The following is a 14,863-nucleotide window of genomic DNA, read 5'->3' on the forward strand; positions in this document are numbered from 1 at the left end:
AGGCAAGTTCCTGTTCCAACAAGCTTTTAAATACTAAGCATTTATGAAAGTCCCTGGCTGTGTTTAGTATGGTTAAAAAAAGAACAAAGTCCAAGAACAGCAGTTTTCTTCAACTTATTTAAATGCATTTGTAACATGCTATAACCTTGCTTACATGTCCATACACTCAGACCTACAGCTTAGAAACGATTAATCAAGCTCTACATGAACAATCAGGTCTCAGTGCCTCCAGATACAGTGTGTGCCACCCAGTAAGAGCTGCTAGTTTGCACCACAGGCAGAGAACAACCTTCAGACTGGGGAGTGGCCAGAGAAACAGACACAAAGCTACACAAATAATGTGTGTGTGTGTGAGAGAGAGTGAGAGAGAGAGAGAAAGAGAGGATGAATCATACCACACAGCTAAGCCCCATGAAAAGCAAAATTAAGTAGAAGAAAAAAGCTCCTGTTTCTCCAAGACTGCAAGCCTGTGTGGATGCTAACGTCAGCGGCCAATGTTTCTCCGTTTATCTTTCCATTTGAATGTAATGAAATTAAAACATGGACATAAGCTGCCTGAAGCAGTCCCTGTGTAAACCCTCTCCAACTCACCCAGATCTACTGACTGTAATGGTCATACCCAGACACAAATTCGACTCAAAAGAACACAGACACAGCTCAGCAATCACTATTAAACATTCAAACAGCTTTGTGCCTGCATACAGCGTGCATCCATAGGTCACCAGGGCCTCTGGTAGACTGGTCATTTAGCATCGTTAGCCCTCAAAGTCTAAAGACAAATTGCACCACAATAGCACAACGCATTTAATTAAACGCTATTGACGGACTGTAGAAGCTCAGAGGGGCAGCTACCAGAGGATGACATCACACTGCAGAAATGATGGCCCTTCAAAGGCATGCGGGCCTCTAATCGATGGCCCAAAGGCTCAAGCATGTTTACACATATTTCACACATAGTGCCGCTTCCCCCTACACACCAGCCTGGGTCTGTTTCACGTGTGAATCATTGGCCCACGTGAGCCCGGAATGGTCTGCTAAATGGAACTGGGATGTCTCAAATTGGATCTATGGAACACTTACTGATCTTAGTCTAACACAATTCCCACTAAGACTCCATCACTGAGAATCCCATGAGCACTGAGCGGTTTCTCTTTTAGTTTGTAAAGGCTGTTTGGTTGCGAAAATTTATAAAGCAATTACACAGCATGTTGTTTAGTCAGGAGCTAAAATCCTGTGTAAATTATACCAGATGTGTGGCTGCTCGCTGATTGCAAATATATATATATATATATATATATATATATATATATATATATATATATATATATATATATATATATATATATATATATATCAAACATATCTGTACGTAACAGTTGAAATTAATAACATAACCAAAAGCAAAACAGTTATTGCCTGTGTAAGCTCTAATAGTTTCTAACTGTGTGCATAGTGAGGGCGGAGCCTGTCGTGCAGGAACCAGAGATGAGCAGTGAGTGAGAAACAGCCTGATGGGCGGAGCCTGTCGTGCAGGAATCAGAGATGAGCAGTGAGTGAGAAACAGCCTGATGGGCGGAGCCTGTCGTGCAGGAACCAGAGATGAGCAGTGAGTGAGAAACAGCCTGATGGGCGGAGCTTGTCATGGAGGAACCAGAGATGAGCAGTGAGTGAGAAACAGCCTGATGGGAGGAGCTTGTCGTGCAGGAACCAGAGATGAGCAGTGAGTGAGAAACAGCCTGATGGGTGGAGCCTGTCGTGCAGGAACCAGAGATGAGCAGTGAGTGAGTAACAGCCTGATGGGCGGAGCCTGTCCTACAGGCCCTATGGCAGCCTGCCCCAGCCTCTCACTGCAGCCTATCACAGCCAGTTATTTATGCCCGCCTACTGCAGAATGCTAGAATCGGCCGTGCTGCACCACTCCCTCTGTGGTTGGTGCAGATGTGGCATCCACTGCCCCTCTCTCCACCCACCTCTGAACTCTGAACTCCGGTTCTATCTGACCTCCGCTCCTCCCTTCTCCTCACATTATCACATTTGTGCCCTCATGTGCTTGTCCTGCGTGTAGAAGTAAACAACTCCAGCCATCTGGAGTACAGTGCTAATGTGAGAACACTACACGTCCCCCTAGCTAGAGTGGTGAAGGAACACTGAAGGCCTCTGGTCCATGTCAGCCCCAGTATTGTCTGTGTGAGGCCCAGGGGAACCACAGGCCAGTGCACCAAACACAGCCGCCTCTACTCAGTAGTCATTCATTAGCAGCCACAAGATACGCACACAGAGGGGGTCCCAGCACAAGCCAGGAAGACTACACTTCACCAAGCAAACAGACCACAGAAGCCAAATTACACACACACACACACACACACACACACACACACACACGCACGCACAGGTGCTCACACACACGCTCACACACGCACACACACGCTCACACACACACACACACACATGCTCATACACAAACACGCTCACACGCTCACGCATATGCACAGGTGCTCACACACATGCTCACACACGCACACACACGCTCACATGATCATACACGCTCATACACACACATGCTCACACACACATGCTCACACACACACACACGCACACGCACAGGTGCTCACACACACATGCACACACACGCTCACACACACACACACACACACACACGCTCACGCACAGGTGCTCACACGCTCACACACACACACACACACACACGCTCACGCACAGGTGCTCACACACACACGCTCACACACACGCTCACGCACAGGTGCTCACACACACATGCACACACACGCTCACACACACACACACACACACACACGCTCACGCACAGGTGCTCACACGCTCACACACACACACGCTCACGCACAGGTGCTCACACACACACGCTCACACACACACACACACGCTCACGCACAGGTGCTCACACGCTCACACACACACGCACGCACGCACGCACGCACGCACGCTCACACACACACACACCAATAGCAGAATCCAGAGTATTATCCAGTGCTGGTGGACAGAAGTGGAGTAGAGGCTTCGTTTTAAATGGCCACATCCCACTCACATGTCTCACTGTTCTCACATTTGTCTCCAGTGTTAATATGCAGATGTGCCTCCTGATTTGTATGACTCAGACAGACGAACAGCTGACAAGAGTCTGATGCCTGGTGTCTGATTTTCTTTGCTCTTCTGGTTCCACTGGCATACAGCATCAGAAAGGACAAAGGCGTGACTTCTTAAGGTCAGTCTCTATTTGCTGATTCAAGCTTATTCAAAAATATGTAAATGTAGGCCTGGGTGGTGTCTAGGGTGCATCACAGCCCAACCAACTGGAGGAGGGTTCTATTTCCAGGGCTGTACTGCCTCTGAACAACAGTGACGGAGCAAAATATTCAGAAAAAGTAGATTACAAAGGCAAATTTCTGAATTTCTTAGTCTGAAAGATTTTATTCTACAGTTTCACATCCTTCTCCCATAGTTCCAGTGTTTTTTAATGATGTCTGCACGGATGCTTGCTGTCGCCATTGCAGCACAACAGCCTTTTACATCAGAAATTCTGCTAGCTTCATGGTCTGAGAGGCTAAGGCTGTGCGTGATCATACTGCAGTGTGAATAACACCTCATTATCCTTTTCTTCGTGGTTTCTCGGGACTATGAGTGCCATATCACTGACATCTAAAGCCAACACAACCTACAGATTCCTACAGAACCTACAGATGCTCAAAGTCAATTTAGGGTCTGTTCAGTTTAATTAAGAGATCTTGACTGAATCATTCAGGACTCAAATAGCACACAAACATTCTAATCCACATACTCCTCATATTACACTGTGCATTGTCATACCTTTTACCCGGACTGAGGAACTGGGGCTTCTGGGTAACTGCGATGCGTGGAGTTAGCATGGACACCAGGTAGTAACAGACACTGGTGTGGATACTCCACAACACTCATTTATTCTACACCGACAAGAGCAAGCAGGGTCACATGACTGCTAGGGTTTCATTTCTAAAGGGAATGCGGTAATACACACCGTAACAGCGTGACTGAGGACATTGAGGAGTTATCACACAGAAGGATGATAGCTTCTCCACAGCTTCCTGCGTTCTCCCCACACCCTCTCTCATGAGAGATCTCCCACAATACAACAACTAGCACAGCCGTGGGCGTCGGAGCATGAATAAACTCAATTATAATAACAGGTATTAAAGTGGAGGAGAGCTTCAGCAGGCCTGTGTGCCTGGGCTGTGAACCCTGGGCTGACTCTGTGATTAGAGGGGCAGCAGACAGGCATCGCAGCAGCTACATCCCATCAGCCCCAAGTCGGCACTCCACCAGAAACGGGTTCACAAAGCGCTCGTGTAAGCTCATTACAGCGCAAGGCTTTATCACTGCGGCACGTAGCTGAGCGGAGACACTCGTGTCGTGACACAGCGGATCACCCTCTTCCACGCTGCCTGTTACGATGGGGGAGGTGTTTGACAGAGCTGTATGCAGCGTAGGAGACAGGCACCGGCTTGGATTACGTCTACATATAATAGGATAAGGACTGCCAGCCAAAGTGTGGACTGAAGAGACTCAGGGTTGGGTTTACTGTACCGCTCACAATACTCCTCTAACAAAGACAGCACATTAATAATTTCAGGCCACTCTTGTAGAACATTCCCTTTGATACGACCCATAATCAGCACTTTCTCCAAAACTCCTGTTCATGCATTATTCTCTTATAGGAAGCCTATCTACATTCACAGAGAGAGAGAGAGAGAGAGAGAGAGAGAGAGAGAGAGAGGGAACAAGAAAGAAAGAGCAAGAAAAAGAAAAAAAGAACAAATAGCAAGACAGTGAGCAGAGCAGAGAGGAGGAGAGAGGAGAAGGGAGAGTTGGATCGGTGTCAGATCTCCTTTTCAGATGTCCATATAATGCACACACACATATGTGTGCACATACACATATTGAAGCTCTTCCACTGTATCACAAAACAAGAGATTTTTGACAGTAAGATTGGGGACACATTTCTCTGCTACTCCTCTCGCTTGTACACATACACGCAGACACACACAAATATAAACAACACATCCATCTTGAATAATATGTCACAGCAGTAGCTAATATAAGTTCCTTCCTCTTCACCTGGCAAGTTCATTTTTAGATTTAATTAGAAATATGAAGCTGAGAGAGACGGCAGCCCCCTGGAGACCACTTTAGTGACCTACCTGCTTGAGACCGCTTTAGTGACCTACCTGCTTGAGACCGCTCTAGTGACCTACCTGCTTGAGACTGCTTTAGTGACCTACCCCCCTGGAGACCACTTTAGTGACCTACCTGCTTGAGACCGCTTTAGTGACCTACCTGCTTGAAACCACTTTAGTGACCTACCTGCTTGAGACCGCTTTAGTGACCTACCCCCTGGAGACCGCTTTAGTGACCTACCCCCCTGGAGACAGCTTTAGTGCCCTACCCCCTGGAGACCACTTTAGTGACCTACCCCCTGGAGACCACTTTAGTGACCTACCTGCTTGAGACCGCTTTAGTGACCTACCTGCTTGAAACCACTTTAGTGACCTACCTGCTTGAGACCACTTTAGTGACCTACCCCCTGGAGACCGCTTTAGTGACCTACCCCCCTGGAGACCGCTTTAGTGCCCTACCCCCTGGAGACCACTTTAGTGACCTACCCCCTGGAGACCACTTTAGTGATCTACCTGCTTGAGACCGCTTTAGTGACCTACCTACTTGAGACCGCTTTAGTGACCTACCTGCTTGAGACCGCTTTAGTGACCTACCCCCCTGGAGACCACTTTAGTGACCGACCTACCCCCTGGAGATCGCATTAGTGACCTACCTTTCCCTTGTCAGCTGTACAGTAATGCACACTCTGAGCCTCAGTAGAGCGGTACAGTGTGTTAACTCTGGGCCTCAGGAGAGCGGTACAGTGTGTTAACTCTGGGCCTCAGGAGAGCGGTACAGTGTGTTAACTCTGGGCCTCAGGAGAGCGGTACAGTGTGTTAACTCTGGGCCTCAGGAGAGCGGTACAGTGTGTTAACTCTGGGCCTCAGGAGAGTGGTACAGTGTGTTAACTCTGGGCCTCAAGAGAGCGGTACAGTGTGTTAACTCTGGGCCTCAAGAGAGCGGTACAGTGTGTTAACTCTGGGCCTCAGGAGAGCGGTACAGTGTGTTAACTCTGGGCCTCGGGAGAGCGGTACAGTGTGTTAACTCTGGGCCTCAGGAGAGCGGTACAGTGTGTTAACTCTGGGCCTCAGGAGAGCGGTACAGTGTGTTAACTCTGGGCCTCAGGAGAGCGGTACAGTGTGTTAACTCTGGTTCTCAGGAGAGCGGTACAGTGTGTTAACTCTGGGCTTCAGGAGAGCGGTACAGTGTGTTAACTCTGGGCTTCAGGAGAGCGGTACAGTGTGTTAACTCTGGGCTTCAGGAGAGCGGTACAGTGTGCTCTGGGTGCTCTCTGGCTCCTCTGCTGGTCCAGTCCCAGTCTGAGTGAGTGCTGTAGCAGGATGGTGACGGGGTTCGACCGGGATGACACAATGACAGCGGCGGGAAGAGGAACACGCCTGCACCTGCCTACCTGGTACGTGTTGTCAAAGCTGTCATACATGAAGCGTGTGATCAGAGATGTCTTCCCCACTGCAAGAGACAAAAGAGGGGAGAGAGATGTTACTACAGCGGCCGTGAAAAGCAGACAGGATCGGGGGATGTGGGCTGCTCCCGGGACCGGGCGGAGGGGTTTGGGGGAAACCTGCCATGAATCACACCACTGCCGAGGGACCCAATTAATGAAGCAGAGGCTGAGCAGAGAGCTGCTAGTGATGTCATACATGTGGTAATTACATTTTATAGTTATTAATTATGGTTATTAATGATGACTGGTGCTAAATCATTATGTTGGACAAAAACTAAAGCATAAATAACAATTGCAGAGCATTTTCCTCTAGGGGAATAATAATGGATGTAATAAACCTGTCACCTGTATCCTGAAATGTAACTGAAATATATGGCAAAAAGCAACTTTTTGCCTTTTCAAATGTCATGAAAACCAATATTTACACAATAACATTTTTGTGACACTAATATAGCAAAAAAGCATATCATTATTGAGGAGCCATTACAGTTCTGCACTCACCATGACATTTATTATAACTAAAGGTTGGCATGGAGACACCACACAATAACGATCCAAATCCCTTCTGAGACGCAGGTGAATGGTTGGAAACAAACCCTAAACATTCCTGTGCCTGGTACGAATCAGGTGTTCCTACTACAGGACAGGGGAAGGGGAAGCTCACATGTACTTATGTGATTTATAATAAAGTCTGAGAAATATACAATAACTGATAAGCTATTAACGATTGAAGCTCATAGCTTCAAGTGATCAAACTCATATAATGATATAATAATAATTATAACTCATAAAAGCATATAAGTGCATCCTCACAGTAGCATTAATAAGCATGGGGTCCATACCCTGAACAGCCGGGCCACAGAAAAGGTGAATATTGTGTTTGGGGTGAAATAATCAAACCTTTAGAAATTGTGGAAATATATACACACTTGTGCGAGAAGACATAAATGCATTCAAACACAGATACGTGCACACAGATGTATGCACAGACAGACAGACAGACACACACAATGCTTAAATATATTTCAGTACTTCCGATTAAGTAAGGGGTGAGGATTTTCCAACGCTAACAGGACTTCACAGTGTGTTAGCTAAGGCAGGCAGCTATGGGTCACAAGTCATTTAAATGCTAATTTGCCTTTAGACAGCACATAGTGTCTGTTTTACAGTGAGGGGGATGGAAACACACACTGCGCACAGGTCCAGGTCGAAAGCTGCTCTGCAAATGCAGCATTATGAATTTAGCTTCGCCATCCTTCAAACAAAGGAGAATTATTGATCTTCTGTGTGGACAGGGTGAAGCTGATGGCTGAGGAGCAGGTGTGAGCACTTTTTGTGTGTGTGTGTGTGTGTGTGTGTGTGTGTGTGTGTGTGTGTGTGTGTGTGTGTGTTGTCTGGGTGTGGCACTCACAGTGGAGAGATAATGGTTCATCAAAAAAGAAATAGAGGAAGCGGAGAGGCAGAGGGGTGGAAAGCTCAGGCAGATGCCTTTCTGACCACATGTCAAGTAAATCACACACCTCAAACTCTGCCCCTAGGTATCGAGCACACTGAATTATGGACAATTAAGTTTTGGCTCCATATATTAGAAATAAAAAATAATACTAACAGCTAACATTTAAGATACATTATTGTATCAAAGTACAAACCACAGCAGTAGCCATAGACATTTAATGAAGCTGAGCAAATGAGACCCTTTTTGGACTGAAAGCCAACTAAAAGGGGAGGGGCCTAAGCTTAGTCTTGCCTCTTAAGCCTGAGTGTCATGGAGACGGTGGGCTCAAAGCGCTCTCATTGGCCTCCTGATGGATGGTGGCTCAGAAGGCAGCTAATTTTAGTCCTGATAAATATTTAATACGGTGTCATTTGGTAGAGCAGGGGGCACAGGACATTTTTCAGTTAATCACCGATGCCAGACAGAAGAGGGTAGAGTGGGTACAGGACTCAGTGGTTAACATTTCCTCTGACATATTACATGTTCACTCTGCCTGTTTGTTGGAGTCTCCCTCCAGCTCTGCCATTAGTGAAGCAGCGTTGGATAATGGCTTTGGATGCCCAGGGCGGCGGGGGGGGAGGGGTGTATTTGTGTGTGTGTGTGTGTGTGTGTGTGTGTGTGTGTGTGTGTGGGGGGGGGGGGGGGGGGGGGGGGGTTGTAGGCTGGTTGAGTGATTCTTCGACAATGAGAGGACGAGACAGTGAAGTCACTCTGAAACGACGGTTCTACTCACAACAGATCAATATTTGCCTTTTCCCAACTCGTTTGATGCAGCACGAATGTTATGATTGATTTCCATTTAAGACTCAAGTTTGAGATTTGGAAATATGATGGGTTGCAAAGTCGTCACACATTAATACAGCCAAAACTTCCTGCGGTTTGTGAAGTACACAAAAGCCTTAGATGCAGTTTCTCTAGTGACCACCAGAGGCAGCAAGGTACTCTATAGGCGTCAAATAAAGTCCATTATTCCATCATTTCGTCCGAGGTTGCCAAGCTCATGTGCAAACTCTTCCTGACCGACACCTGCTGATACCCAGCGGTGTGCAGAAGAATTCAATTCCCTGGTTTGTTCTCACGTCACTGAGATTCTCCCGGGATTCTCCCACTGCATCACATGGAACTCTCCAGGGGAACTCACTCTCTTGTCAGAAAATATGGAGTAATATTAAAGCTCCACTGCATCTGTGATTTTAGTTGGATTAGATGTTTCTGAAATAAAGTTTGCTCGCAAAGAGAATCAGTTTGAGCAATGTGAGGAGCAGAGGGTATAAGACCATTTATCAGCCTGACAGTGTAGCGTCAGGAAACAAATTCAGCTTGCCTGAGCAGTTCTGAACTCCAACCATCCATGTCAGCTAGCTTATTCTTACAACATAGTGGGCCTATAAACTCATCCTAATATATGACCTCAAACCAATGTATCAGTTACCAAGCAACAGTTTTCTAAGGAAAGTACATATACAAAAAAGCATACCACGCAAAGCTACTGGAGAAAGAGTAGAGGTTTCAAGATAATAGGAAGGCCATCACAGGACCGTTACTGCAGGCGAGGACACACCCGAGACACATGAGGACACACCTGAGACACATGAGGACACACCCAAGACACATGAGGACACACCCGAGACACATGAGGACATTCCCGAGACACATCTCATTCACCATATCAATAACTACAACACAAAGCTTACTGTTTAAACACCCACATCATGTGCTGTTTCGCATTGGTAATGAAACATACAATCCCTTCATTTGTCTTGCTGTTTTCTTATTGTTATTTCATCATTGTCTACAGTGTCGACAGTTAAATGTGTTATTTACATCCATCTCAGTGGAACATTTGTTCTCTTCACAAAGCTGTGGAGTGTTAGAGCCAGAACCCAAGGTGCCCAGAACATTCTTTCAAGCTAGAAGTGCTTTAATACTGTTTATTTATCTGCCAGTTTTGCTTTGCTAAGCCTGTGTTGTCATCCTCACCTGTGGTCTCCTAAAGGCTCCACATTTGTGGCCCACACAGGGGAGTGCTTGCCAAGTATCACCAGCAAAACTCGCCATTGTTTGAGCATTTTTTCTATATATTAAACGTAATGCAGGATATTTGGATATAAAATGGGTTAAATGAGAAATGCAGGAAACATAAATTTTCTGTAAACTAATAACATATTTGTTGGGACTTGAGTTTTTGTAATTTATAGAGGATTGTATAACTGATTAGTATTGTTAAGAGACATCCTTGTATATGATATAGTGAAGAAGATGGATCCTGTGGTGTCACATGTTTTTGGGGCTCATGGAAGTAAAATGGAGGTGACCTTCATGCTGGGTTCAGCCTGGATGAGGAACCTGGCAGAGATCTGCCTCATTCTGGCTCATTAAAGTCATACGCATATGCGCAGACTCCCTAAATCCGCCCCCTATCTGATACTTGGTTAAACCCTCATAATAAGAGGTGATTATGTCAGTCAGTTTGGAGATAGGTAGGAGTAACAGCCTGAAGGAGACATCGCTCTGCTAAAACATCCAGACAAAGGCCATCTGGCTGACCCAGACCACCTCTGGCACCCAGCGAAGAATTTCCTGCAACAACACCGCACACATTCATCATCTTATTAACATCTCACTGATCTGAGCGCACAAGCACAATCAGTAATTCTTTTATGAGCTATAAATAAGTGGTCAGTTTTGAGTGGACAGTGTGCCACAGTCACGGGTCCAGACTGCACCCCTGACCAGTGCATACTTAACAAGCAGGTCCAGTCCTGTGGATGGAGCGTTCAAAGAACCCCCCTATCTTTGCTAGGCGTGTGAAATGGTTTGATGTGTTCTGCTGAGTTACGTTATGTAACAGGTTAGGCTTCTGTCTCAGGCGTCCCTGCAGACATGAAGACTTCATTTAAAAAATCAGGTTTAACCCCAAACTGATGAAACAGCAAATGTGCGGCATTCACAGCATCTGAACTCTCTCAGGGACCCGACCACAACGGTTCCTCCGGCTTAGCACATATCAGTCCTGTTAACACATCCAGTCCGAAGTGACTAAAGAGAGTCAGCAGACAGCTGCAGGAAATACTCTCACTGCAATAATAATTATGAGACACTATGGAGAGGGGCACTTATCAGCCTGAGTAATTAACTTAATTTGGGCCTTCTTTTTGTTCCTGTATCTGCCAGGAAGGATGCCATTTAAGAATGGTAATTAGCAATTATGCTAATCATCCTCCTCTCATTTATCAATATCTGTGCATGTTTGGAAACACAGGGTCACTCTAAGGCTGCCAGTGATTAATGAAGTCGAAGGTTTAGGACTGAGGTGTGAGCCAGAGAGATTTGCAGTTAAGGAAGACATTCCTAAAGCACAATTGCCACGTAAACGTAACTGCAGTACCATGACAGGACACAGAAGATTCCCTGACAAGAAAACCAAAAAACCAAGCAAGTCTCAGACGTATCCATGGAGACAGCTCCATGGCGACGCTCTGTTCATCTCTCACTGTCCCCAGTGCGTTGGCTCAGCCCGTACTTTAGTGTGCCTCTGCAGGCGATGGATCACATAAAAAAGCACGGGGCACAATTACTGGCCCGTTAGGCAGAGAGGCTCTTCAGTCAGACTTTAAGGACCCTGTGGTGTACGGAGCTGGAGGTGCACAGGATGGAAAGGTGGAGGTGATGGAGAACCCCCACCTCTTCATCTGGCACTGCTGTCAGCCTGTCACTGAGCCAGAACTCACTGAGCACTCTACATGCATGCTCTCTCTCTCTCTCTCTCTCTCTCTCTCACCCCCCTCCCTCTCTCCCCATCTCTCTCTTCCCCCTCCTCTTCCCTCTCTCTCTCCCCATCTCTCTCTCTTCTCCTTTCACTCTTGCCCCCCTCTTGCTTCCATTCTCCTCTCTCTTTCTTTGTATCTTTCTGTCTCATGTTCACTGATCCTTAACTGCTGTCATGTGTGAAATCCCAGAGCGTCTGGGAGCAGTAGCCTACTTTTCTGTCTCTGCTGTTGATCATGGGTAACGTTTCAGCTACCAGGCAGGATCAAGACCAGCAGGCTGGATGAGGCACTTGGAGAGCAGGGGGGAGGAGACTCGCACCGTAGCACTCGCAGCAATGTGGATGGACATGTGTGTGTGTGCATGTCCCATTTGTACAGTATGTCTGAGCTGGAAGTCTGAGAGCCCCGAATCCAATTAGAGTTCAGCTAAATGACCAGCCCTGTCGTTTGTTACCTTAGAAAAATGGAAAGGAAAGTTTGATGGTATCTAGAAGAGTGACCCAGATAGGAGAAAGCAATTTCCCCCAGGGAGAGAAGACCGCTAAAAATCAATGTCTCTGTGTTGGAGATAGATAGCACCCGTTTACAGCCACAGAAACATCTGCGCAAGAGTCAGGCGCATAAACCAGTCTAATGTCTTAGCTAAACTAGCAGACATTATGTTAAGAAAGCCCACCAGTGACAGTGAATTAACACCCGTTCCAGGCAGAAAACCGTATGTCTGCATCAAAGTCATGCAGTCATAACTGACTCCAGGGCGAGGTAAAAAATCCCATGTGCATCATGAGAGTGCTTTTGCTGAAGGTCTGTGCTCAGAGAGAGAGAGAGAGTGTGAGTGAGAGAGAAAGAGAGAAAGAGGGGAAGAGAGAGAGAGAGAGAGAGAGAGAGAGTGTGTATGTATGAATGTGAGAAAGAACACAGACACTTGATGAAAGTACTGAGTTAACTCATTTCAGAACGTGAGGATGCAGTGAGATTTTTAATATTCTCTGGCATTCAATTACTGCTAAACATGCATTTAATTTACTGCTGTGTCACACAGTATGGATCGTCAGCGGAAAAGGCCTGGTACCGTCTACAAGAGCAGACAACAGGCACTCGTGAGGAACTCTGAACTCAACTTCCACACAAACCACTGTTCTGGCGTGATAGCAAGCATGCTAAGCCTTTGCTAATTGCAAAAGCAAAAAATTCAAAAACCAGCACAGTGAGAAGTGACTGGAAGACACAGATCTGGGTCATTAAGCATTCATCCGTATTAGCTGCTAATCACATTTCACAAATGTGTAATTGTTTGGAGCTGTCATTTATTAACTGCGCTACGTGTCATGGTATTCAGAGGGGGGGAACAGGGAGGTGGCCCTCCACGGTCCTTAAACCAGGGGCAATAAGAAGGTTGCCACAGCAATCCACAATTATATAAGAAGCGTTAATCCAGTTTACTAGACCTGGAAGCATTGCGGAGTGTAGACGTAAACAGTAGGAGGAGCAAATCATTAAGTCGAAATCTTCATTAAAAACTTCAGACCTTAATCTGTACTTAAGCTCTTTGTCAGTGAAAACACTGACAATTTAATCTCACATTAAAACTCATTGTTTTAATTAATGAAATTTTTAATGCACATGACCCCTATTAAGTTTAACAGCTGGCCTCCATGAAAAATAAATAGGAATCACCATTAAACATGACTAAAGCATTTCCTGGCCCCATGATGAAAACTGCTGATACTCAAATCTGTGATACAGTCTGTTCTAGGAAGCAAATTAATTTGATCAAATATGACCCTGTGTCAATAACAAAGGAAGGTTTAAATAAAGAAAGGTTTAAATGTAGGATCGTGATCTGAAGTAAGACACATCATCTGGTGAAATATGGGGATGTGTGTATATATGACTAACTCGCCTGCACTGGTGGGTGTGCGGTCCGACTGCAGGATGAAAGCAAACTGAGAAGAACCACTGAGAAGATCCAACATCACCTTCAAGCTAAAGCACACCGCTAAAGCCCTTGACAGGGTCTTGTTCATGTCATGTTCTTACCTGGCCAAGTCAATCACCCAGCCTGAGCCCAATTAAGCTTCCATTTTACTTACTGGACACAAGGCATTAAAGGCCCTTTAACAAAGCAAGCACTGGGGCTCCCGATTGGTGCAGCAGAAAGGGGTTCGGCCAAGGTGGGGGGGGGTTGATCCACCCCCAGACACCGCATGAGCCGCAGCTCGGGATGATGTGGTGATTTGAGGAACCACCCCACACTAACACACTAACCTGGTGGGCTAAGTTGGGACATGACTATATTAGGGAGAAAAATCAACATAACATACAAACACAAAACAAAAATCAAAGCGAGAATCTGTCTGGGTCCTACTGTTTACACAGACACCTCTGATGGTTTACTGTCCTCCACCAAAACAAACAACAACTTGCATGTAATAAACATCAGAATTTTATTTAAAATTATAATTTAATCAGTTGCCTCTGCTCCCCTGAAAAGGGACTGCATAACACAGGCTGTGGTTTGCCGATAAATACATGTGACTAAATCTTACCAAGCACTTAACCCTCAATCATTATTTCCTTTCAAATATAATGGGCAAATATAAGTACAAAGCCAAACAAAGACCGCATCACAGTTCAGTTGCTTATAGTCTGTTCTGTACTTCAGATAGCAGCGTGTTTACCACGGAATACAAATTAGCATGTGGGTTGTGGTTAGCACCCATTATAAGAGGTGCGTATATGTGTGTGTGTGTGTGTGTGTGGGTGTGTGTGTGTGTGTCCCACGGTGACCAAAGTGAGGTGAAAACCACACTCCATTCCTGCCCCTCTTCCCTCCACACACCCACCAGCGCCAACACAGGTCTGTTTCATCCTGACATTTGGGAAGATCAATATCTTCTTCTTCAGGCCCTGGCATGAATCGATTGCCATTAAACTCTAATTAATGTGGAGAGGGGTGCTGCTCTTCCC

The 14,863-nt window shown here is 46.0% G+C and overlaps 1 protein-coding gene across 1 annotated transcript in view; it reads right to left on the reverse strand.

The window, feature by feature from the left end:
* The window catches only part of rab6ba (RAB6B, member RAS oncogene family a), a 55,730-nt gene that overhangs the window by 20,414 nt on the left and 20,453 nt on the right, over positions 1–14,863 (reverse strand). Inside the window, exon 2 of the mRNA XM_077015128.1 lies at positions 6,575–6,633. Coding sequence (XP_076871243.1) covers positions 6,575–6,633 — 59 coding nt within the window. The remainder of the gene's footprint in view (positions 1–6,574; positions 6,634–14,863) is intronic.

The sequence above is a fragment of the Brachyhypopomus gauderio genome, chromosome 8 (assembly GCF_052324685.1).
Source record: "Brachyhypopomus gauderio isolate BG-103 chromosome 8, BGAUD_0.2, whole genome shotgun sequence".
Lineage (NCBI taxonomy): Eukaryota > Metazoa > Chordata > Actinopteri > Gymnotiformes > Hypopomidae > Brachyhypopomus > Brachyhypopomus gauderio.